Source organism: Schistocerca nitens, chromosome 1 (assembly GCF_023898315.1).
Source record: "Schistocerca nitens isolate TAMUIC-IGC-003100 chromosome 1, iqSchNite1.1, whole genome shotgun sequence".
Classification (NCBI taxonomy): Eukaryota; Metazoa; Arthropoda; class Insecta; order Orthoptera; family Acrididae; genus Schistocerca; species Schistocerca nitens.
In genome coordinates, this window is record NC_064614.1 from 622,595,603 (window position 1) to 622,620,453 (window position 24,851).

The 24,851-nt window shown below is 41.8% G+C and overlaps 1 protein-coding gene across 1 annotated transcript in view; it reads left to right on the top strand.

Annotated features, from left to right (window-relative positions):
- Positions 1-24,851, top strand: part of LOC126257510 (myosin-I heavy chain) — an 829,484-nt gene that overhangs the window by 748,331 nt on the left and 56,302 nt on the right. The window contains exons 26-27 of the mRNA XM_049955569.1: positions 5,959-6,106; positions 9,864-10,144. Coding sequence (XP_049811526.1) covers positions 5,959-6,106; positions 9,864-10,144 — 429 coding nt within the window. The remainder of the gene's footprint in view (positions 1-5,958; positions 6,107-9,863; positions 10,145-24,851) is intronic.

A 24,851-nucleotide genomic window follows, 5' to 3' on the forward strand; every position in this document is an offset into this window, starting at 1 on the left:
CGTGAGAACAGCTTTTTCCAGCTCTTCTCTGTCGCCAAAATGCGTTCCACCCAGGTTTTTCTTCGTGTCAGGGAAGAGATGGTGGTCACTTGGGGCTAAGTCCAGGCTGTAGGGTGGGTGTTTGACAATACCGCATCCAAATTTTGCGATGAGCTCGTTGGTGGGTTTAGTGGTGTATGGTTGAGTGTTATCCTGATGCAAACGCACCCCCTTGGATGGCATACCCCTCCTTTTGTTTTGAACTGCACGGCACAATTTTTATAATGTCTCGCAGTACCCGGCAGCATTGATTGTTGTACCGGTGGGCAAGAACTCGCATAACAATAACCCCTTCCTGTCCCAAAACACTGCTGCCATCACTTTGCCAACACTTTGCGTTTGTTTGAATTTTCGCAATCTCGGCGACTCTGGGTGCTTCCATTGTTTGGACTGTTCTTTCGTTTCGGGTGTGCGGTAGTGCACCCAAGTCTCATCTCCAGTGATGATGGAGTTGAGGTATTCCTTGCTGTGAGTTCCATGATCTTGAAGTAGTTCTTGGGCTGCTTCAATGCGTTGATGTTTGTGGTCTTCGGTCAACATTCTTGGCATCCACCTCACGCAAACCTTAGCATACCCTAGATGCTCCATCAAAATCTTGTCAGTAGAGGTTTTGCTGACATCAGGGATCATTTCGGAGAGCTCACAAACTGTCACTTCAGTCTGAGAGCACTGCTGCCTCCACTCTTGCGATTGTTTTGTCAGAAACAGATGGCTGTCCGGAACGCTCCTCATCATGGACATCAGTACGCCCGTTCTTGAACTCTTTGCACCATTTCCGCACATGTTGTATGCTCATACACTTGTCTCCATAGATTTAAAATAGCTGGCAATGGATTTCTGCCAGCACAATGTTTTTGCAAACAGGAAACAGATGACCGAGCGCAGCTCACACCTGGTGGGCGAAGCATGGGGGAGATGCATCACATACGGCTGCCAAGCCAAGACTGAGCTCCGCAGGCAGCCTGCTAGGGAGAGGATTTGGAGTGGGGGAACCAAGGTACACTACAGAATCACGGGATCCACTGTAACAGTGCTTTTCAGGACTGTAGCGCCATGGAACCTTATTTTACGGATAACCCTCATACTAAATCCTTGTCTGGAAATTACTTCAGAGCTAGAGAACAAACTCATGAGGGTAATGTCGTAGGTCTTCTACTGACAAAAGGACACAAACTTCACAATTCAGTTAAAGTAAAGGATTGAACTAGTGGATATAAGGCTATAATGATATCAGTGACAGCAGAGGTTGAAAAGAACATTAAAAAAAGACAGGAAAACAGGTATGCTTAACAAGTCTAATGATAAACACCATGTATATATTATTTTCAGCTCCAGAGATGAATGTTTAAAAGTATGACATTATTAGTGGACAAAGTTCAGAAGTGTACACAACATGTTGTAGACAGGTACATGTTAAGAAAGGTTGTGAGGGATGGGACGTAACTACCATGGTTCAGAATACAATTTTGAAAGTTAATATGAAACCAGTGTATCCGTTCTGGGAGTTGAATGAACCCAAAGCCTTCTTGACAAAGAATTGCTTAATGAAACTAAACTGTGAGTAAGAAGAGCAATGACAAAAACAGTCTGTGAAATAGAAAGTAAAATTTTTGGGACTCAATCATAAGAAGAATCCAAAGAAGTTGAAATGTAACTGCTTCTTAAAAATTATTAGGAGTGAGATGATATGAACTTGCTGCAAATAAGCCTCATCAAAATTATACAGCTCAGGTGGGCAGTGTAAAGCAGATATTTCTCCTTATTTGATATCCTGGTGATCTGGTCAAAAACTGAAATGTTAGAATGACCATTAGTGTAGAGTGTGACTTGAAATAACAGGTACATATTAATAAGTTTTTTTTCCCCTCAGAGCAACACTAGTGGTCCATCACAGAGAACAGGTCAACAGTGAACCTCAAACTTCCCAAAACCCATCCTTATATACACTTTCAAACAATTATGATATTGTTGATTTTATAGTTTCCAGTATTTCATCAGTTCAATTTGATATACATACAGAAAGGGTTTGAACATTGCTATTTGTTTTGCACATACAAATTAGCCATAAAACCATGATAACATTTGAATTTACATCAGATATGTGGAATAAATGATGACTTTGACAATTTCGTCAATTAGATAAGGACAAAATTAAGTAATGTGTTCCTACCACATTTTCGACATAGAAAAGTATCTTTTGATGATTTGTTTACATGTGTTGGTTTTTGTTATTTCGTTACACTCACATAATTACTGTCAATATCAGTAAACTTTGAACATACATTGCTTATAAAGATGGATAATAACAGTTTGTATAATATTCTGAACACTGCTTTATGTGTTCCTCCCAGGGGGCTCACCACACTTTGGTGAGTATGTGCTTGGCTATCACGAGGCCCCAGCCTTTGAAATAATACTTCATCTTTCTGTGCTGCAAACCTACATCCCAACTATCTCTTACCTCCTTTTGGCGCTATCTTCACCTTCCGTCAACAGTTATATGGTCCCCATTATTGGGTTTGACCTACCATCTTTTCCATATTTTACTGAAGTGTGTGTAGTGCTGGGGAGGTCACCCACTGTGGTGTATGCTATGCCTCTGTACCCTTCCACTCTGGCACCCTTCCTTCCTGTTGCCATAATACATCCAAAACCCAGCACGGTAGCCATCCCCTTGTTGGGGTGGTCGTCAAGTACCTGTACAATGGTAGCCCCCCGGCCACACAAGGATCACTCTGTTGGCGCCTGTGCTGCACACTCCCCATGTATACCATGGCCTATGTGCCCATCATGACTGGGTACAGGGACTCCTTGAAATGGATTACTGGCCAGGTAGCAGTTGTTGTGGCTGGCTGGCACCCATGGGGAGAGTCACTCTTCAGAGTGGGTGACACCACGGTGGATAGTTCACACATGAAGCGATTTCAACTTTCTCCCACTAGTGGTGACATGGCCCCAGCAGTCTCTTCAAATGGAAAGACCTTGTATGATGCTACAAAGTATGATCCCAACACGATCCCTTCACTGGCTGAGCTGTGTGATGAATGAGGGCTAGATGACAAGGGCCAAACTTCTCCACACAATACTGGTCTGTACCTGGACCAGTGGGCACATCCTTTTGGCCATAAAGCCTTTATATTTTGTGGAACATGTTTTAGGCAAAACGGAGAAGTTGCAGCCATCTCTGAGTTGAACAATGGTTCCCCCCTGATTAAAACGACACCTCCTGCCCAGTCACAGGCGCTGCTCTATTGTGAAAGACTGGATAACATTCCCGTGACTGTCACTCCCCACAAGAGTCTCAGTATGGTCAAGGGCATCACCTTTCACCGCAGTCTTCTTTGGCAATCTGACAATGAGTTGTGAGCTAACTTAGAACAACAGGGTGTGCTTTTCATCTGTTGTGTCCATAGGGGACCAAGAGAAAACAGTGTTGCTACCGGGGCCTGCATCTTGGCTTTCAAGGGTGATGTTGCATGAGAAGGTCAGGATGATAGCCTACTGGTGTGATGTGAAACGCTATGTTACTACTCCTGTGAAATGCTTTAGGTGTATGAAGTTTGGACATATGTCTTCCTGTTGCACTGTTACCCCTCTCTGCAGGGGTTGTGGATGACCGCTGCATGTGAATGTTATTTGTGTCTCTGCCCCCATCTGTGTAAACTCTTGCGAGCTCCATTCCCCCTGCTCACCAGATTGCTCTGTTTTTAAGCATGAGTAAAAAATCCAGGAGTAAAACACCCTGAATCAGCTCATACATCAAGAGGCCAGAAAAAAGTAAGAGCATTGTAATTCCATACAAATGGACATAATCTTATACTACAGTTGCAGCATCGTCACCTTCTCTGTCAACGGTGCCTTTACAGTTGCAACATCGTCACCTTCTTTGTCGACGGTGCCTTCCTCTGTTGTGTCTTTCACAACAGAGCCACCTGCTGGTACCTGACCCCTCCCCCACCCCCCCACCCCACCCCACCCCCCACCTCCCAGGCATTTGGGGGCCCTCCTGGTACTTCCACTGCACCCACTTTTTGAGCATTGGCTCCCCACCTGCTAGGGAAACCAGTCTCCAACCTCCAGACTAGACACGAGCCAGTGCTGAAGGAACCACAGGCTGCTGGCTGTCAGACTTCTCATTTTTCCTCTGTCCCTGAAACCAATTCAGGGACACTGTCTCAGTCCTCTTCTTATAAGGAGAATAAGGACAAGGAGAAGTCCTCTAAGGTGAAGGAAACTCCATTGGCCTCCATGGCATCAGACTTTGCTTGTACTCCTTCTGTGCCCAAAGTGGAGATCCCAGTGGCCCCTGGGACACCAGATCTCCCCAGGCAATGTGCCGCAGAACCTATATCAGAGGATCCCCCGATGTCTCAACTGGTGGCAACACGTGATCCTGGGTCATAACCTGCTTGCCGTCCCCCCCTTCCAGTCACATCATGCCCGCAATGTATTCACACAGTCTGATCCTACAGTGGAATTGTAACAGATTCTTCTACCACCTGACTGAGCTACAGCAGCTTTTAAGCACTTACCTTGCATTCTGTATTGCCATCCAGGAAACATGGTTTCTGGAAACTCAAACCCCTGCCTTTTGTGGCTACCAAGGTTATTTTAAGAATTGTACAGACTACAATAGGGTATCAGGTGGAGTTTGTATGTATGCGCTGGACTCAATATACAGTGGCCTTGTGCCTCTTGCTATGCCTCTGGAGGCTGTGGCTGTTCAGGTAAGGGCACAGCAGGATTTTACAATCTGTAATGTTTACCTCCATCCCGATGATGTCCTGTCCCAGGATGTTCTGTCGGGATTGCTCTCTCAGCTCCCCTCACGTTTCCTAGTCTTGAGCGACTTCAAAACCCATATCGCTTTGTGGTGTGGTACAGTGATCACTGGCCGTGGTAACGACATCAAAACTGTACTGGCGTGGCTCAATCTTTGCTTCTTGGACTCTGGTGCTCCCACACACTTCAGCGTGGCACACAGAACTTTTTTGGCCATTAATCTCTCCTTGTGCAGGCCTGATGTTGTACCATCTATCCTCTGGAAGGTCCACGATGATCTGTGTGGTAGTGACCACTTCCTAACCTTCCTGTCCCTCGCTCAGCCTTGCTTCCCTTGACACCCAAGCAGATGGGTTCTCAGTAATGCTGACTAGAATGGGTTCACGACTACTGTCATCCTTAGCTCCCTATCGAAAGGCAGTATTGATGCAGCTGTTTGGCATACAATGGCAGCCATTCTTTAGGCAACCAACCAACCAAGCCATCCCCTCTTCCTAGGGATCCCCCAGTCAGAAGACAATACTCTGGTTGCTCAGAGATCACTGCAGCCATTAGAAATCATAGGCGGGCTACCTTGTAGATCACTATTGCTTTCACAGGTAGCCCTGTCTTTGTTGGGATAGGTGATGCTTGTGACTGGACTGCAGTAGGTGATGTGGGAGTGTGTATGGGACAGGTCTTTCATCTAGGTCTATCATAGGCCTATGACCCATGAGACAAGGTGTTGGGAGCAGGGGTTGTGTAGGGATGGATGAGGATATTGTGTAGGTTCAGTGGGTGGCAAATATCACTGTGGGAGGGGTGGGAAGGATAGTGGATAGGAAATTCCTAATTTCAGGGTGCAAAAAGAGGAGTCGAAACCATGACGGAGCATTTGATTCAGTTGCTCCAGTCTTGGGTGGTATTGAGTCATGAGGGGAACACTCCTCTGTGGCCAGACGGTGGGACTTAGGGAGGTGGTGAGTGACTGGAGAGATAAGGCAAAGTCTTTTGTTTATGGTTTTGTCTGTTTGTAACTCAACATCTCCACTAAACGATGAGTAGCAATCTGTCCTTTTCATAATATTGTCATTATTCTGGCCTAGATTTTCCATTGTTTGATTTTGTTAATGTTTCATGAGGCAGTTTTTCTTTCAGGTTCCAATATTGGCACAAGCTCATCGGCAGTATGGGGCTGGACGCTCTGAACTGACTGCCAAAGCTCTGTATCTTTCATGTGTCATGCAGTATCCTCTTTATGGTACAACAATGTTCCATGTTACATATCGTGGCTACTGGTCATATGGTAAGTGACAACTTTGTTTCATTCTTGCTTTCAATTCTATATGAGTAAACCATTTTATAACTTTAAACTCACAATTTAAACCAATAAAGAAATTTGTAATAGAAGGCTATAAACATATTGAGGGTGAACTGTTGTCTGATTCTTTGATTATTGTTACTGTTAGTGAGAAATGTTCTTTATGCCGTCCAGCAATTTTTGTTTTACCTCCTCCACAGTGCCAAAATGCTTTCCTTTCATATCCCGTTTGAGTCTGGGGAATAAAAAGAATCACAGGGGGGTGTAGATGTGATGAGCAGGGCAGGGGGGGGGGGGTGGACAATCGGTGTTATGCCGTTTTTGGTCAAAAACAGCTTTATGGAGAGGGCGATGTGGGCCGGCACGTTGTGGTGCTGGAAGAACGAGTCGCTTGTGCACCAAAGATCCGCCCTTTTCATCTGGGTATTCTCCCTCAAACCTTTCAAAACCTCCAAGCAGAACTTCTGGTTGACAGTTTGACCCAGTGGAATGAACTCCGCAAGCACAACACCTCTGCAATCAAAGAAATAAATGAGCATTGTCTTGATGTTTGACTTTACTTAGCGAGCTTTTTTGAGATGAGGAGAGACATTTGTCTTCCACTGGCTTTAGTGCTGCTTTGTTTCAAGGTCATATCCATAGTACCACTATTCATCACAGTAATCACCTTGGAAAAAAATTCAAGGTCCTATTTGAGCTAATTTTTAAGCTCAAAACATGCCTTAAGTCGATGCTCCCTTTGCTCGTCTGTGAGAAGGCAAGGGACAAATTTGGCTGCAACCCTTCTTGTGTGCAAATCTTTGGATAAAACCCTCTGAATTGAACTCCATGATATTCCAGGCATCTCACAGAGTTCATCAATGGTTTGGCAACAGACTTCACAAATGAGGGTATTGATTTTGTTGAATTTTTGTCACTTCTGGATGTTGATGGATGTCCTGAAGGGGGTTGGTCTTCAATTGACATTTCTCCATTTTTAAAACGTGAAAACCACTGTTAGACTCTGGTTTCGTTTAGGACAGCATCCCCATGAGCAGTCTTAAGTGTTACAGTAGTTTCCATGGCCGATTTCCCCAACAGGAAACAAAATTTCACAGCCGCACATTGCTCTCAAAAATCTGCCATTATGTTTTCGCCAAAATGGAAAAAGTTGTTTTACTAAAAGAACTCTCACGGGTGAACCAATGCACTCACTGCGACACAACTTCAAGCACTGAATCAGGTGGCATGACTGTAACGGACACATGGTAGAACAGTGGGTTCTCCCACTCTCCCTCCCCAAAGCACCCCAATTCCCATTACTTTTGAGTCCCCCCTTGTACAAGGAATCTGTGCATTGTGGTAGTGCCTCAGACAATTCTGCCCATGGTTCACTGGCTTGTCAGGTCCCAAAGATTCCAGTGCAACAGCAGAGCTTGATTAACAGCAGTCTCATCCCAGACCTGAGCCTTCTGAATTTTGGAGCCACTCATGAAGACAGTCAGTTTGTATACTGATCACAAGATTTCAGAACCCTAAAATTTTCATTTGATACCATAATTTGACAATTACTCAGTCTTTATGTCACTCCATACATTTAGTTGAGAATGTAGTAAACTTTGACTACCACACTGTCTGCTATGTATGTTTGTGAGCACCTCATCCATACTTTTTCTTCATAAGGCAATCCATACCTGTTCATTCATTGACCCCATTGAAAAGAACACTCAGGGATGTGGAATAAGCCAAAGTAAGTGTTAACAAAAGACCAGCAAACCATAAAAATTGTATCTGGACACTGCATTAACAATATTCTGTCACTATATTGCATAATGCTATTCATGCTTATGCCAGCCAAATTTAACTAAGTAAATTAGAAAGCTAACTGCTGTTTTGAAACACAAAAAAAAGTCTGGTGTTTCCTTGGTTATATTAAATTGTGCTGTTTATCTACTATAGGTTGCTTAGTATTTGCCTCATTGTTTGCTTAATATTTACTCTGTTTCACTAGTGGTTTTCAAAGAAAATAGCCCTGTTTACAATATATTACTATTATTAAGTAAGTTTTTAATTTTCTTTTGAACTGGTTGATATTACCTATTTAGTGCTTTGTGTTGGATGGGAGCTTGTAGTTTATACCAGCATACATAACCACTTTATGGACCCTAGTCAATGAGACAAAGCCCACATGAAAATTATTTTTGTGTCTTGTGTGTGACTGGTTAAATCACAGCTCAACTGAAGATTATTTTCAGTATCAGCAATGAAAACCATCACTTAGCACGTGCTTTGATGTCTTTGTACTTCCATTTTAAGTTCCCCTGGCTTACCAGGGTAAAATCTAGAAAAATTCCTAAGTTTTTTGTTGTAATGGCAGTATAATGAAAAGGATAGAGTGCTACTCATTATATAGCAGGATGATGAGTCACAGAGAGGCACAACAAAAAGATTGTAGACAAGTAAGCTTCCGACCAGAAGGCCTTCTTCCGAATTAAACAACATGCTCACACATGCTCATGTAAACTCAACTCACACACACGTGCCCACTGTCTCAGAGATAGTGGTCATGCATGTGAGAGTTGCATTTACATATATGTGTGTGTGTGTGTGTGTGTGTGTGTGTGTGTGTGTGTGTGTGTGTGTGTGGTGTGTGTGTGTGTCATAGAGTACACAGTCTCCTAGGTGTGAGATACACCAAAACCCACCCACCACTTTAAGAATAATATACACGAACGGTACAGCTGCTGTCCCTGATATGATAAGTTGCGGATAGTCTCAGATTTTCATTGTTGGAGCTCATATCTGAGGACTGCAATGCAAACCAGAGTTGTGATTGCTTCTAAAAGATCACTGTGTTGAAGCGCTTACAGCTTTATCCTCTGAGATGTGAGAATTATCATAGGGTTCATTAAGATGACAAGGAAACACAAAACCTGATTTTCTAGTGTCCGCATGTTGCTGTTTAGATTTGATGTTCTTGCCCTTTTTATTAAATTGCCCACTTAGATGTAAATGAAATATTGCCAGGGCACAAAGCATCCTCCAGCTCACATCACCCCTTGAACACTATCCTCTAGAACACTTCATGAGACCTACGAAGCACACGACAAATTACATGGCTCACATAAAAGCAGAAATATGTTTCATCTGACCAGGAAACACATTTCTTGTTCTTCACAATTTACTACTGGGGCCCAGGAATCCACTGTAACTTAGAAACTTTGTGATAAGGTGTGTAACCTTACTTAAGACAGGGTTAACCTGTTTTGATATTCTTTGTCAGTTTATGTTCTGCAGTATTGTGATTGATCACAAACTGGAACACATGTCCATTGTCAGAATTCTTTGGAGACTTAATTGTCTGCCAATGCTGGTAAAGCTATAGAAAAATGTGTGGTGTTGATCTCTTGCAACCTCTCACAGGTTCACATATGGTCCTCCTTAAACCAATGACTCCCATCTAATTCTCTATCACATAGGTCCTCTGCCCTTGTTAATCACAGTGGATTATTAAGAAACCTTTGTCAATACTTTGGGCACTAGTAGACCTATACACTCCCCAGCAGCACCTGCTGCTCCTCCTTATTCCTGCACCACTGAGCAAATTCTGAAGAACGAGAAGGTACTCATTTTTAAGTAGTCTCTCTCTCCTCAGTCTAACTTCTTTGTTAACAAAATATTGTACATAAGAACAGTTTATTATTAATGGAGTATTGCTTTATTATAGTGTTGTGTTTATTTATGACTAATGTTAAATTTTCAGGCAACAACCTGATCCTTGGTGTGAATTGTGATGGCTTGATGCTGATAAAACCTGATGATAAATTTGTTTTATATGAGTTTCGGTATCCAGATATAGAATCTATTTTTCTGGATCCTAGTGACAGTTTCATCACAATTAATCTGATGCGACAACAACAAGACAACGCACATAGATGTTTTGTCTTTGAGACAACTCAGAAATCAGAAATTGGTTCACTGATAGTGAGTTATTGGCCTGGTCTTGCCTCTTGGATCACAGAAAGTGAGGCTCCCATCAAGAAGGTATGTTGTTTGATTGGATGGTAATGACATTTTCATGCAAAATAAAGAAATAATTTTGATCACTACTAAACAGCAAGGGAAAGATATAGTGTGCCATTTCAGAAGCTACATGAACAATGTTTACTTCATTCACCACATTTAGTGCAAAGTAGGTTTAAAAATTGGAGGAGAGCATTTTAAATATGAAAATAAAAAATTATTTTCAACTGTGTTTGTTATAGAAGTGACTACTTACAAGATGCTGAAACAAAGCTAATCCGCACAAAGCACATTTTTTTGTCCAGTCCTCTTATGTGATTTGATGTTGGTCACTTCAGCATTGTTAAATACACACCCATTTACTAAGTTCATTAAATTTAATGTAGAACTCACAAAAATGACAATCAAGTAAGATCCTGCAGATGTGTAGTTGGTGGCACATAGACATGTAACCTATCAGAGAATCCCACTTGCTCTTCCCCTTTTTCTTATATGAGTACATAATCTCACTCTTACAGGCACTTACATTCACACCTCTGAGGCCACAGATATTCTAACTGCTTACAAACAGCTGCCCAGACAGACTGATGGGAGGGTGGGAGAAGAAAAGATTGGAGCTGAAAGAGTAGTGAAGTATTGTGATGCAAGTAGAGGCTATAGGTCATGATCAACAGTAACAGTAAAATGCTATAAGTATTTAAGCAGCTTTTGAAACCATAAGTTTGATTGTGAGCATCATGCTTAACAGCTGGCTATCAAGTTGGTGGTTATCCACAGACTAGCAATGGCCATTCATGTGGGTAGACTCTTGGTTAGTTGTTATACCTATATGCGCATTCATTGCAGTGCAACTGATATATGATATGACTGTTTACACATGAGACAGTCTTCTCATTGAATATGAAGTGCCTTTGACTAGACTGCGGGAGGAGGTGGTGGGTGGGTGTCTGGAACAGGTTTAACACCTGTGCAGTATGTAGAGTAATAACTTGTGGGGTGGAGGATTTGGAGCAAGGATGTAAAAGGATGGGCTAATTTACTGCATTGCATGAGTGGCTGACAGAAAATCAATTTAATGAATGAGGATAAGTTATTATGTGGGTGTCCTTTAAGGCAGTTGAAGACCTGGTGAGACTAGCTAAGCAGAATTTTGTCAGTCTATATCTACTTTGCCTGTATGTGAATGATTGTTATTGCTCATTTCTGTCTGTTACCTACATCCTGAATTTTCTATTATCATAATATTGAACTGCATTATACATGATAAGCATGTCAACTACCATCCTCCTGTCAGCCTGCAAATGAATCTTTGTGATCTCATACTACTTCTTTAGCATGATTGTACAGTGGCGATGGTTCTTCTTACAACATAAAATGTTTAATTCCTGAAAACTTTTGTTAATTTTCTGACTTTTCAGAATTTGAAGCATTAATTAAAGAAACTCAGAGCACGAATAGCTTCACAGTCCAGTAGTTCCGAAGTTTTTGCAATAGATAACAAACACATTCAGACAACAAAATGTAAATTTGAGATTAGTGTTGACAACAAATAATATTTATCAGAGAGATTAAGGCAGCATATAAAAAATTAAACACGAGACTACAGAATTGGAAATGAATAAAAATCCTTTGATTCTATCAGCCGATTACTATCTGGTAGGCAGTTCTACAAGAGATGCAATGAGCATTAAAAACTTATGACAGCACTGATGTTCAGTTGCTACAAATCACACGTGGTGGACAGAAGCTAAATATACTAGCTGAAAAACAGTACTGATTGCACAAACTGTATCATGAAAACAAAATCAATTTGTATGAAGATGTAGAGTTTATCTATATGTCCATGAAGGTGACTGTTTAGTAGGGGGAGGGGGAGAAGTGAAGCTGTAGCTCTTTTTAAGTAAAAAATTTACCCACCAAGTGGTTTATTTATTTATTTTATTTATTTATTTATGTATTGTTCCGTGGGACCAAATTAAGGAGAAGTCACCATGGTCATGGAATGAGTCAATACATGATATTATAACACGATAGTAGAAACAGATAAAATGAAATATAAAAAACATATTCAGGCGACAAGTCGTAAGTTTAAATAAAGAAAATCAACAATGTAACATTGGAATTTGCTTAATTTTTCAGCTCTTCCAGGAGCTCCTCGACAGAATAGAAGGAGTGAGCCATTAGGAAACTCTTCAGTTTGGACTTAAAAGAGTTTGGGCTACTGCTAAGATTTTTGAGTTCTTGTGGTAGCTTATTGAAAATGGATGCAGCAGAACACTGCACTCCTTTCTGCACAAGAGTCAAGGAAGTGCATTCCACATGCAGATTTGATTTCTGCCTAGTATTAACTGAGTGAAAGCTGCTAACTCTTGGGAATAGGCTAATATTGCTAACTACAAATGACATTAAAGAAAATATATACTGTGAGGGCAATGTCAAAATTCCCAGACTATTGAATAGGGGTCGACAAGAGGTTCTCGAACTTACACCACATATAGCTCGAACAGCCCGTTTTTGAGCAAAAAATACCCTTTTTGAATCAGAAGAATTACCCCAAAAAATAATACCATATGACATAAGCGTATGAAAATATGCGAAGTAGACTACTTTTCGTGTTGAACTGTCACTTATTTCAGATACTATTCTAATGGTAAATAAAGCAGCATTTAGTTTCTGAACAAGATCCTGGACATGGGCTTTCCACAACAGCTTACTATCTATCCAAACGCCTAGGAACTTGAACTGTTCCGTCTCGCTTATAATATGCCCATTCTGTCTGATCAAAATATCGGTTCTTGTTGAATTGTGAGTTAGAAACTGTAAAAACTGAGTCTTACTGTGATTTAGCATCAAATTATTTTCCACAAGCCACGAACTTATTTCATGAACTACATTATTTGATAATGTTTCAATATTACACACAAGATCCTTCACTACCAAGCTGGTGTCATCAGCAAACAGAAATATTTTTGAATCACCTGTAATTCTAGAAAGCATATCATTTATATAAATAAGAAACAGCAGTGGCCCCAGCACCGATCCTTGGGGAACGCCCCACTTAACAGTGCCCCATTGGGACTGAGCATCACTACCACTCTCAATATTTACATCTACATCTACATCCATACTCCGCAAGCCACCTGACGGTGTGTGGCGGAGGGTACCCTGAGTACCTCTATCGGTTCTCCCTTCTATTCCAGTCTCGTATTGTTCGTGGAAAGAGGGATTGTCTGTATGCTTCTGTGTGGGCTCTAATCTCTCTGATTTTATCCTCATGGTCTCTTTGCGAGATATACGTAGGAGAGAGCAATATACTGCTGGACTCTTCGGTGAATGTATGTTCTCGAAACTTCAACAAAAGCCCGTACCAAGCTACTGAGCGTCTCTCCTGCAGAGTCTTCCACTGGAGTTTATCTATCATCTCCGAAATGCTTTCATGATTACTAAATGATCCTGTAATGAAGCGCGCTGCTCTCCGTTGGATCTTCTCTATCTCTTCTATCAACCCTATCTGGTACGGATCCCACACCGCTGAGCAGTATTCAAGCAGTGGGCAAACAAGCGTACTGTAACCTATTTCCTTTGTTTTCGGATTGCATTTCCTTAGGATTCTTCCAATGAATCTCAGTCTGGCATCTGCTTTACCGACGATCAACTTTATATGATCATTCCATTTTAAATCACTCCTAATGCGTACTCCCAGATATTTTATGGAATTAACTGCTTCCAGTTGCTGATCTGCTATTTTGTAGCTAAATGATAAGGGATCTATCTTTCTATGTATTCGCAGCACATCACACTTGTCTACATTGAGATTCAATTGCCATTCCCTGCACCATGCGTCAATTCGCTGCAGATCCTTTTGCATTTCAGTATTGCGGAGAATTACCTTCTGCTTTCTGTTCTTAAAGTAAGAGGCGAACCAATTGTAAGCTACTCTCCTTACTCCATAATGGTCCAACTTCTGCAGTAATATTTTGTGGTCAACACAGTCAAAAGCCTTCGTTAAATCAAAGAACACCCACATAAAGTTATTAAAACATGCAAGCTTTTCGAGCCAGTGTCTCCCTCTTCTGATAGAAATGTTGAAGAGGGAGGAAGAGAGATGAAGGAAAAGGACTGCTGAGGTTTAGGAAATGGTGAGAATTCAGAAAAGTCACCGAAAACCCCAGGTCAGGTGGAACCTACTGGATGGGATAAGAAGGAAAGACTGATTATTGGGGACTGCACCAGGCAAGATTTGGAAACCTAAGAGCTAGAAGATGGAAGATGAGTAATATGCAAGACCACCAAGTTATCCATTAATGGCTCTGAGCACTATGGGATTTAACAGCTATGGTCATCAGTCCCCTGGAACTTAGAACTACTTAAACCTAACTAACCTAAGGACAGCACACAACACCCAGCCATCACGAGGCAGAGAAAATCCCTGACCCCGCCGGGAATCGAACCCGGGAACCCGGGCGTGGGAAGCGAGAACGCTACCGCACGACCACGAGATGCGGGCTATCCATTAAGATGGATGGGCATAGGCAGAGGGTGTATACTGGTAACACACAATATCCTATTGCAGAGCATACTCTGCAACATATGCCCATTTCACCACATGTGCCACATAAATTCTTCCCCCACACACCAGTTTCGCAGGACTTTGCAGATGGGAACTGGTGTTACAACATGTCCTTGGTTCTCACCATCCCCTGGCCTAAATTTACATTAATGTCTTCTATCTCAGCATTTCTTCACAGTTACTATTATTTTCGTCATTCCCTTTAAGTTTTCTATATCTTTCATTTTCTGACCTGTATATTTCCCCCTCCTACCTCTGTCACCTGCAATGCACTTATCCTCCCACTCTTAATATCTCAAAGGATGTTTTGGCAGTAAATTCTATATTGTGTATTACCCTGTATTCCATCTTTAAGCTCTCATATTTTCAAACCTTGTCCATTGTAGTCCCCAACAATCAGTCTTTCTTTCTCATCCCATTCAGTTAGTCTCCCATGACACGGAGTTCTGGGCGACTTTTCTGAACTTCTCCATTTCCTAAACCTCACCAGTCCTTTTCCTTCACCCCTCTTTCTTCCCCTTCAATCCTTCTGCCAGAGGAAGGAACCACTGCCTTTGAAAGCTTGCATATTTTAATAACTTTATATGGGTGTTCTCCTGCCGCTATTTGGTGAGTAGATTTTTTATCTATACAATTACATTATGTTTTCAAACATTGATTATTTTTGTTGATATGTAGCTCTCTTTAGATGTTTCCAAAAAATATAATTTGATCCCTAAAATCTTTGTCCCTAAATTCTAAATTAAATGCTGTCACTCAGTTATTTATTGCAGTTACAGTCATGACCCAGTAATACTTAAATTTCTTAAACACAAATTAACAAAAAATATCTCCATTTGAGGATGGAAATGCCTTGGAAACACATCTCTGTGAAATTTATATTAGTGACCTGACCTGGTTTTGCACTTGTAGCACGAAGTATCTACAGACGGACACTTTGTCTGGCATAGCTGTTGTAAATTATACATGACAGACCTTTCTCATGAATCAGTCTATCTGTTAATGAAAATTGTGTCAAAATCCCTACAGTTGTTTCTGAAATTAGCCTTCACATACAAACAGAAAGATGCAGCAGGTAATGTGTATAGATGTAGAAGATATGTGTAGATTCTGCTCAGCTTTTCTGTTCTCTGGAGATGTGGTGGCTGTTTACTTTAATGTTTCTCCTACCAGATACTGCATCCTCTGTAGCTGACCAGCTCATAGCTCCCATCATTGTAACAAGATTTCGCTCCAAACACCACTTAAATATGGGACAGATAACAATACATATATTACACACTCATCATTACTGCATATAATTATAAATTATATACATAAAGCTTCCTTATGAAAATCATTTCAGAATCCTACAGTAGTTTCTGAGATTAGCTTCCATACACAGACAGAAAAATGCATTGGGGATTTCAAAATATATAACTGTATAAATGCTACCATAATCTGTGATTCAAAATGTCTTGAGACTATTATTTCCATTCTGCCTGCTGCTGCAATGAAATTAACATACTGAAATATTCATCTTGAGTCCATCTAAATTACCAAGCTATGTTGGTAAATACTGTATATGTGTTTCATACCCTGGTCATTTTGGTCCTGTGGTTATTATTAGTATCATCATCCTCATCAATTGGTTTCTCTGTGGACATGCCTCAAAAACATCTTTGGGAATGTATTTTACGAAGATAATATATTTTTAGCCTTTAGCAGAGTATTTTCTGGTATGCTACGCAGCAATTTGCACCTGTATCCCTGCTTTTTGCAGACTGAATTTGTTGTAATTTGGACATGCGTCACAACTAAGAATGTTAATACAACTTTATTAAACTGTGACATGTATGCCAATCACCATGACATACACTGAACACAATAAGATAAGGCAAATGTATCCAAGCAGTAATAACATGATAACTAAACGTGAGTGTAGTGTGGCAGGATTTAAATAGGCAATCATCTGTAGCAGGCTCTATCAGAAGTTCCCAATATTGCTCTTTCATGGTGCACTCTCGCGGATGACAACACACCGCTAATGCACATGGCCTTCAAGTGTGCGTACATTACTTCGTTCCTCTCCCCTATGGGTACAGTTTGGATTCGTGAGATGTCCGTGGCTGAGATGATGTGCTGATACTGTGGTGTATGGTTGGAAGTACTTTGGGTGTGGGTAGTGTCACAATCCACCTTCTCCTGTCAACCTATATGGCAGGGTGGGTGATGCTGGTGTGAGCTCCAAGTCCACATCAGGTACAGGGCCTGGTGATGTTGGTACCCCACCAGTTGGTGGCAGGAGCGGAGGAGATGGCTCCAGTGTGGACGGCAGCTGCATTGGTTTAGTGGTATTGGAGAAGCTGTGCCATATTTGTCCACCAGTGATGGGAGACCCCTTGTGTTTGTCATGGCAAGGACCTGCTACATCAGGTGATCTGTCGAGTGACGCAGACTGGCATGGTGATGTTGGTGTCCTGGCCGAGGTTGTCTGGTCGTCCACACCCAGGTGCAGCTGGTCGTAATGACAAGTACAGAGGCCCTTCTCTGTATGGATGCCACAGAGACAGTGGTCACAGCATATGCAGATGATGGTGGGAATCCATTTTGGGTGATGATCAAACTCACGTGCTCAGACAGCCAACTCAGGCCAAAAACGGGATGACGGCTGCACAGGTCAGCATTCTTGGCTGCTGTGCAGGAGATGCAGGAGCGTCTGAGGTGATGCCAGTGAAGCAGTTTGGCGGAACTTTTGTCATTGAATGGCATGAACTGATAGGAAGATGGAAATTGATCCAAGGCAATGTTGGACAGGGACTTAATCATGTACTTTTTCATTTGCATTTTGAATATTTTAACTAATCTTTCAGCCTCACCGTTGGACTGTTGGTGGAAGGGCAGGCGAAAATGTGGCAAACCCCTTGGGCGTTGCAGAAGGAGGCAAACTCCTGCAACACAAACTGAGGTCCATTATCAGAGATCGACACAGCCGGAAGTCCTTCGATGGAAAAAATTCTCGATGGGGCTGCCACAAAGTTGATGGGTAATGAACAAAATATGGAAACTGAAAGAATGCCTCAATTACTATTAGCCAGTATGCATTAAGGAAAGGGCCAGTGAAATCAATGTGGAGTTGGTCCCATGCTTGCGAAGGTTGTGGCCATGTAGAGAATGTTTCCTGCAGTTTCACCTTACTACGATGCGCATTGAGAACATGCTGTAACCAAATGAGTGATGTCACCATCCAAATGAGGCCAGAAAACATGATGGTGGGATAATGCCTTGGGGCGTGACAGCCCCCAGTGATCAGCATAAAGCAATTCCAGGATCTCCGAACAGAGTGCTGAGGGAACCACTATACAAGGAGCTAAATAGTCCATATCAAGGAGCAGGACACCATCAGTGACAGAGAAATGATGCTGAAACACATAGTAGCTACAGAGGGGTCAGATGCCCATGTTGGAGGCACCTCAGGCCAGCCATGTTGTACACAATGTATCACTTTCCATAAAATCGAATCGGTAGTGCTAGCTTGCACAACCTGAGCACTGGTGATTGGAAAATGGTTGACATTTTGTTGAACACATTCACAAACGTGGAAACAGAGTAACTCCTCCTGATCAGAAACTGTATCCATACTGGTCAGAAAATGGAAGAACACATCAGCATTCACATGTTTAGCCGTGGGTCGGAAGTGAATCTCATAGGTGTATTGAGAGAGGAACAGTGCCCAACATTGAAGGTTATGCACTGCTTTGTCTGGCAGTGACTCTGAGGGTTTAAACGTTTAAACAGTGAAACTACTGGCTTGTGATCCTTGAGGTGGAATTTTACACCGTACAGGAAAACATGAAATTTCTTTAATGCATAAACAATGGCGAGTGCTTCTTTCTCTGATGGTGAATATCTAGTCCGAGCCGAATTAAGCGTCTTCGACGCATATGCAATAGGCTGCTCAGAGACATCAGAGTATTTATGAGCTAACAACGTGCCCAGCCCATGCTAGGTTTTGCTAACACTAATCGGTGATCTGTTGGTAGGTTACAAGGCAAGATGCAGATTGTAACATAGACTTCAGTTTGGAAAATGCAATTTCACATGCGTGCGGACAGCCAAAGTAATCCCCTTATGCAGCAAGGCATGTAACAGTTGTGCAACCAGCTGATGATAATAAGCAATCTTTAAAAAAAAAAACCTGGAGTTCCTTGACTGACAGAAGATGCGGAAGAGCCACGTTGCCAGAGACATTCTGATGAAGGGGTTTGATATCAGTACTAGAGACCTTAAACCCAAGATAAACAAAAGAAGGCTGAAAGAAGCAGCATTTTTCAAAATTGCGTTTTAACCCAGTGGCTTACAACACCAAAAAGAGCTTATATAAGTTGTTGAGATGCTCAGCAGTGGAGCAGCCAGAGACCACAATATCATCGAGATAGCTGACACAGCCAGGCATAGACATCATGAGTTCTTCGAGAAACTGTTGAAAAATTGCCAGGGCGCTGGCCACACCAAATGGTAACCACAAATACTGATACAAGCCAAAAGGTATGTTAAGGACCAAGAGCCATTGAGAGTCAGCATCAACGGGAAACTGCAAATATGTATCGGAGCAGTCAATCTTGGGAAACACTGACCACCAGCAAGCTTAGCAAAATGTTTGACAGGGCACGGCAAGTGATAGACTGAACATTGACAGAAACTTTGAAAGCACCACAAAGGCATTACTGTACTGTTGGTTTCTTGACAATGACTAAGGGGATAGCCCATTCACTGAATGTGATTATTTGGACAACCCCAGAGGCTGTGAGGTGGTCAAACTCTGCATTGACTTGGTCACAGATGCCAGCGCACTGGCCCATAAGTCCGAAAGAAACGAAGTCTGGCTGAAGGTTTCATGATGATGTGGGCTTTGAAATTATTCACACAGCCTGAACCCACAGAAAACAGGGCGGAGAATTCAGAGCATAAAGAGTTGAACTGTGTATAAGGCACTTGATCAGAGACAAGATTAAACTTCATCAGAAATAGTAAACCTGAAAAGGTTAAAGGTGTCTACACCAAATAATTTTTTGGTGCATACATTGTTCAGCACTAGAAAAGTCAGCAGACAAACCACAGATATACATGTGACAGGGCCCAAGAAACTACCTGATATTGGAATGCTTTGTTTATTATAGGTGACTAATGTATGTGACACTGGCACTAAGACCATGTTTGTTTGCAAGATGAGTAATGTCACAGCAGCACCAGTGTCGACTTGCAAAAATGGTTCAAATGGCTCTGAGCACTATGGGACTTAACTTCTGAGGTCATCAGTCCCCTAGAACTTAGAACTACTTAAACCTAACTAACCTAAGGACATCACACACATCCATGCCTGAGGCAGGATTCGAACCTGCGACCGTAGCGGTCTCGTGGTTCCTGACTGTAACACCTAGAACCGCTCGGCCACTCTGGCCGACTGTCGACTTGCATGTGCAAAACATTCTGATAAATCTTGACATCAATGAAAAGCTTACTGGATACAATGGACATCCATGTCAGCATCTGCAATAGGCTGTTGGAATTTTGCATTACACAAACAGGAGTGATGTGACCCATTTTGCTGCGCTGGCGGCAGACGACCCTCCACATATGACAATTAGGCCTATCATGAGTGACAAAACGTGACGGACAAGAGTAAAGCATGGAACACTCGCATTGTTGTTCATTATCATGCATGCTGTGCTGCTGCTGTGGCCGTGGGTGCCACAGTCAGGTGGGCCGGCCACCGTGATGTTTTGCCCACATGTGGATCACTGCCACCATATTGTCCCTCTGTGAACCATCTGACAAACAGCAAGGAGAAGTGGGTTGAAATTCTGCAACCTCACACCACAATTCAATCTGACTACCTGTAGCCCTCAAAACCTTAAATGATTGTGCTATAGTTAGAATGTTGGAGAGGGAGGGGATTTCACATAGTAAGGACACATTCATGAACCTCATGATCAGGGGGCAACCAAATGATTGCATCACAATTCATTTGGTCAGCATATGAGTCCTTATGTACATCAGTAAAAAAGGGACAATGTCTGCTTAAACCCTGAAGCTCATCTGCCCAAGTCTTGTAGGAATGTTCCAGTTTCTTGCAACGCTGATAGAACTCAACTCGAGTGTCAGTGATATGTGTCTGTTTGCTGTAGTATTTTGAAAGATGGATGCACATGTTATCAAAAGAGAGTGAAGACAGATCCTGCAGGGGGGCCAGTTGGCAAAGTATTTGATACATGTGAGGGGATAACCGAGACAAAAAGAAAGCACGGCATAAGGTAACAACACTAAGCCCAAACGCACGAAAATGTTGCAGCAACCGATTTTCATAGACTGCCCAGTCTTTGACAGACTCATCATAAGTCGAGAATGGCGAGGGATAAGCAGCTTATGTCCATGAATCAGAATGGTTTTAGAAAGAATCACTCGTGTGAAACTCAGCTTGTCCTTTTCTCGCATGATATACTGAGAACTATGGATGAAGAGCAACAGACAGATTCCATATTTCTAGATTTCCAGAAAGCATTTGACATGGTGCCTCATTGCATGCTATTAATAAAGGTAGGTGCATATGGAATACGTTCACAGATATGTGAGTGGCTCAGAGACTTCTTAATAATAGAACCCAGTATGTTGTCCTTGATGGCGAGTGTTCATCAGAGACAAGGGTATTGTCAGGAGTGCCCCAGGGAAGTGTGATAGGACAGCTGTTGTTCTCTACACATAAATGATTTGGCAGACAGAGTGGCCAGCAGTCTGCAGTTGTTTGCTGATGATACCGTGGTGTACGGACAGATGTTGAACTTGAGTAACTTTAGGAAGATACAAGATGACTTAGACAAAATTTCTAGTTGGTGTGATGAATGGCAGCTATCCCTAAATATTGAAAGATGTAAGTTAATGCGGATGAGTATGAAGATCAAACCTGTAATGTTCAGATACAGTATTACTAATGTCCAGCTTGATACAGTCATGTCATTTAAGTATCTGGGCATATTGTTCCAAAGTGATGTGAGGTCGAACAAGCATGTGAAAACTGTGGTAGGGAAGGCAGATGGTCGACTTCAGTTTATTGGGAGAATTTTTGAATAGATTGGTTCCCCTGTAAAGAAGACTGCATAATAGGACGCTGGTTGACTTATTCTTGAGTACTGCTTGAGTGTCTAGGATCCATACCAGGTCAGATTGAAGGAAGATATCGAAGGAATTCAGCAGAGGGCTGCTTAGATTTGTTATTGGTAGGTTTGAACAAAATGTAAGTGTTACAGGGATGCTACAGGAACTCAAATGAGAATCCCTGGAGGGAAGGCAGCATTCTTTTTGGGAAACACTATTAAAAAAATTTAGAGAACCGGCATTTGAAGCTAACTGCTGAATGGTTCTGCTCCTGCCAACATACATCATGCATAAGGACCACAAAGATAAGATCAAGAAATTACAGTTCATATGGAGGCATACAGGTAGTCTTATTTCTCTCGCTCTATTTGCGAGTGGAACAAGAGAAGAAATGACAAGTAGTGGTACAGAGTACCCTCCACCACACACTTGATGGTGGCTGAAGGAGTGTCTATGTAGATGTAGATTTAGATTTAGATTTAGACCAGGGTAGTGACAGGCAAAACAGGAGATGCAAGGGGTAACGTGGCAGGTGGTGTAGATTGAGATGGATCCAAACTGACCAAAACAGAGGCAGATATTAGCAATATTTGGGTTTGATTGTTTTGCACTGTAGCTAATGCCTCCTGCTGTTGATTGAAATGTTGCAATGCTGCCATAAGAACCTCTAGCTGATCAACTAGCAGACTTAAAAACTCATCAGTAGCACTGTCAGACATCGTAGACGCAATGGAGAACCAACCAGAGACTGAAACCATGTGGAGAACAATCTCCTCTTCATTGCCACTTGTGTTGTAACTTGGACACATAACACAACCAAGATTGTTAGTACAACTTTATTTAACTGTGGCAAGTACGCCAGTCATCATAACATACACTGAACACAATAAGGTAAGGCAAATGTATGCACACAGTAATAACATGATAACTGAATGAAAGCATAATGCAGCAGGGTTTAAATAGGCATCTGCCCAAGGCAGGCTCTATCAGAAGTTCACAGTATTGCTCTTTCGAGGCACAATCTCGTGGATGAAAACACACTGGTAATGCATGCAGCTTTCAAGTCTGTGCACATTACTTCAGAGTACTGTTAGATGTGCTATCTAAAAGTGCCTCCTAGACTGATGCAAAGTGCAGAATAAATCATCTCAGTAAAATGCAAGTGGTTGTGATTCAGTCAACTCTCTGCTATATCAATAATTAACACTTACAGTGCTGAACTTGTAGGTAGCTTCCGTTTCCTGTGGACTGGCTGAAATTTATGTTTTTTGGAAGTTACAGTTCATGTGTTCAAATATGTAGCTGTAATTTCAAAACTTTTTACATTTATTGGACTTCCTTCATTAAATACACATGTTTTGGTATTGCTAGAGTTAAATCTGAACATACAGATGAAACTTCAATTTAATAGTATTTATTGCAGAAAAAATTGAAAATGAAGTCTGTTATGCAAACAAATGCATGATCTCCATATTTAGGTATCTTTTACGTTTTGTTTACATCACAGAGAAACACACAAAACACAGGGTCAAAGCAAAATTTAACATTCGTAGTTGAGTACGGTGCAGTACACCTTGAAATACAGAATCCAACATTACATTTGCTGCAATTATGTGCTCGGATTTATTTTCTGATGTACGTACAGGAGAATCGTGCATACCAACACAATCTGCAAGAAAATAAGATGAACATATGCAGCAACCCAACTTCAAGAAAATCTAGAAGTTGTACTATTTTCAGATGACATGTAATCTGAACTGTCATCAGATACTTCATTTTCTTCATCTGTAGATTTGTCATGGCTTTTTGTAAATCATTTGCCCCAACTATGTCTCCTCTTCACTGAATATTTTTCACTGCATATTTTGAATGCAAAAACTCACAGAATGCATGAAACAGAGAGAACTCAGATGTCTGCTAATACCTATGAAGCAAAAGACAGTATTAAAGTTTACAAAAATGGCAAGTTTTTACATTGTTGCAGTCACAGTGCAAACTGTGAAGTCTGCAGACCTCTCAGACATTTTCAGGAGTAATAAATATATATTTGACACCTCAGAAAATCATTGTAACTGGCAATTACTGCAGTTATTGCAATATTACATTAGCCACATGCTAAGTGTTAATGATGGGAACAAAGGTAACCAACTCACTACATAATTGAGGCATTGAGTGATTAATTGGCACGTGACAAAGACCAGAAACATTGCTAAGCTTTCATATGATCTCCTTCAGAGCTACCTAGTGATAAATTCGCAAACACACACAAGCACGCACGCACGCACGCACACACACACACACACACACACACACACACACACACACACACAAACTACACACTCTAGCATGGCTACATAGTTCTAGCCTACTACATTATACAGACACCGCAGCTTGCTGGGAGTGCGAGTTTGTGTTGGTTGAAGGGAGGGGAGGAAGTAGTAGGGGAAGGAAGGAAGGTTTGGAGGGGAGGGTTGTGAGAGGGAAAGGTGGCAGGATTGTTGTTTACCAATGAGCTTGCCCTGGCACATGCATCAGGAGTTGCTTATAGCACTCAATGACTTGGAGGAGTTGATTAGGAGGAGGAGATAGGACAGAGTACAGAGGAAGAAGAGAGACAACAGGGGGGAAGGCTTGAATGCAAAATAAATGGAGTGATTGGTTTGGGAATAGGAGTAAAGGTGGATGTGGAACAGGGTTAGTGCAGGATGAGGCTTGGAGGATTGTGGAACCTAAGGATGCATTGTAAGAAAAATTCCCGTTTTTCAAACAATGGAAAATGCAGTATGGAATCTAACAATATTATGAGAAGGAAAGTTGCCACTCGCCATATAGCGGAGATGCTGAGTCGCAAATAGGCACAACAAAAAGATTTTCACACTTAAAGCTTTCAGCCAATGGCATTTGTCAACAATAGACACACATATGCACACACACACGACTGCAGTCTCAAGCAAATGCAACCACACTGCGAGCAGCAGCACCAGCAGCAGCAGCAGCACGATGGGAGTGGTGACTGGATGGGGGAAA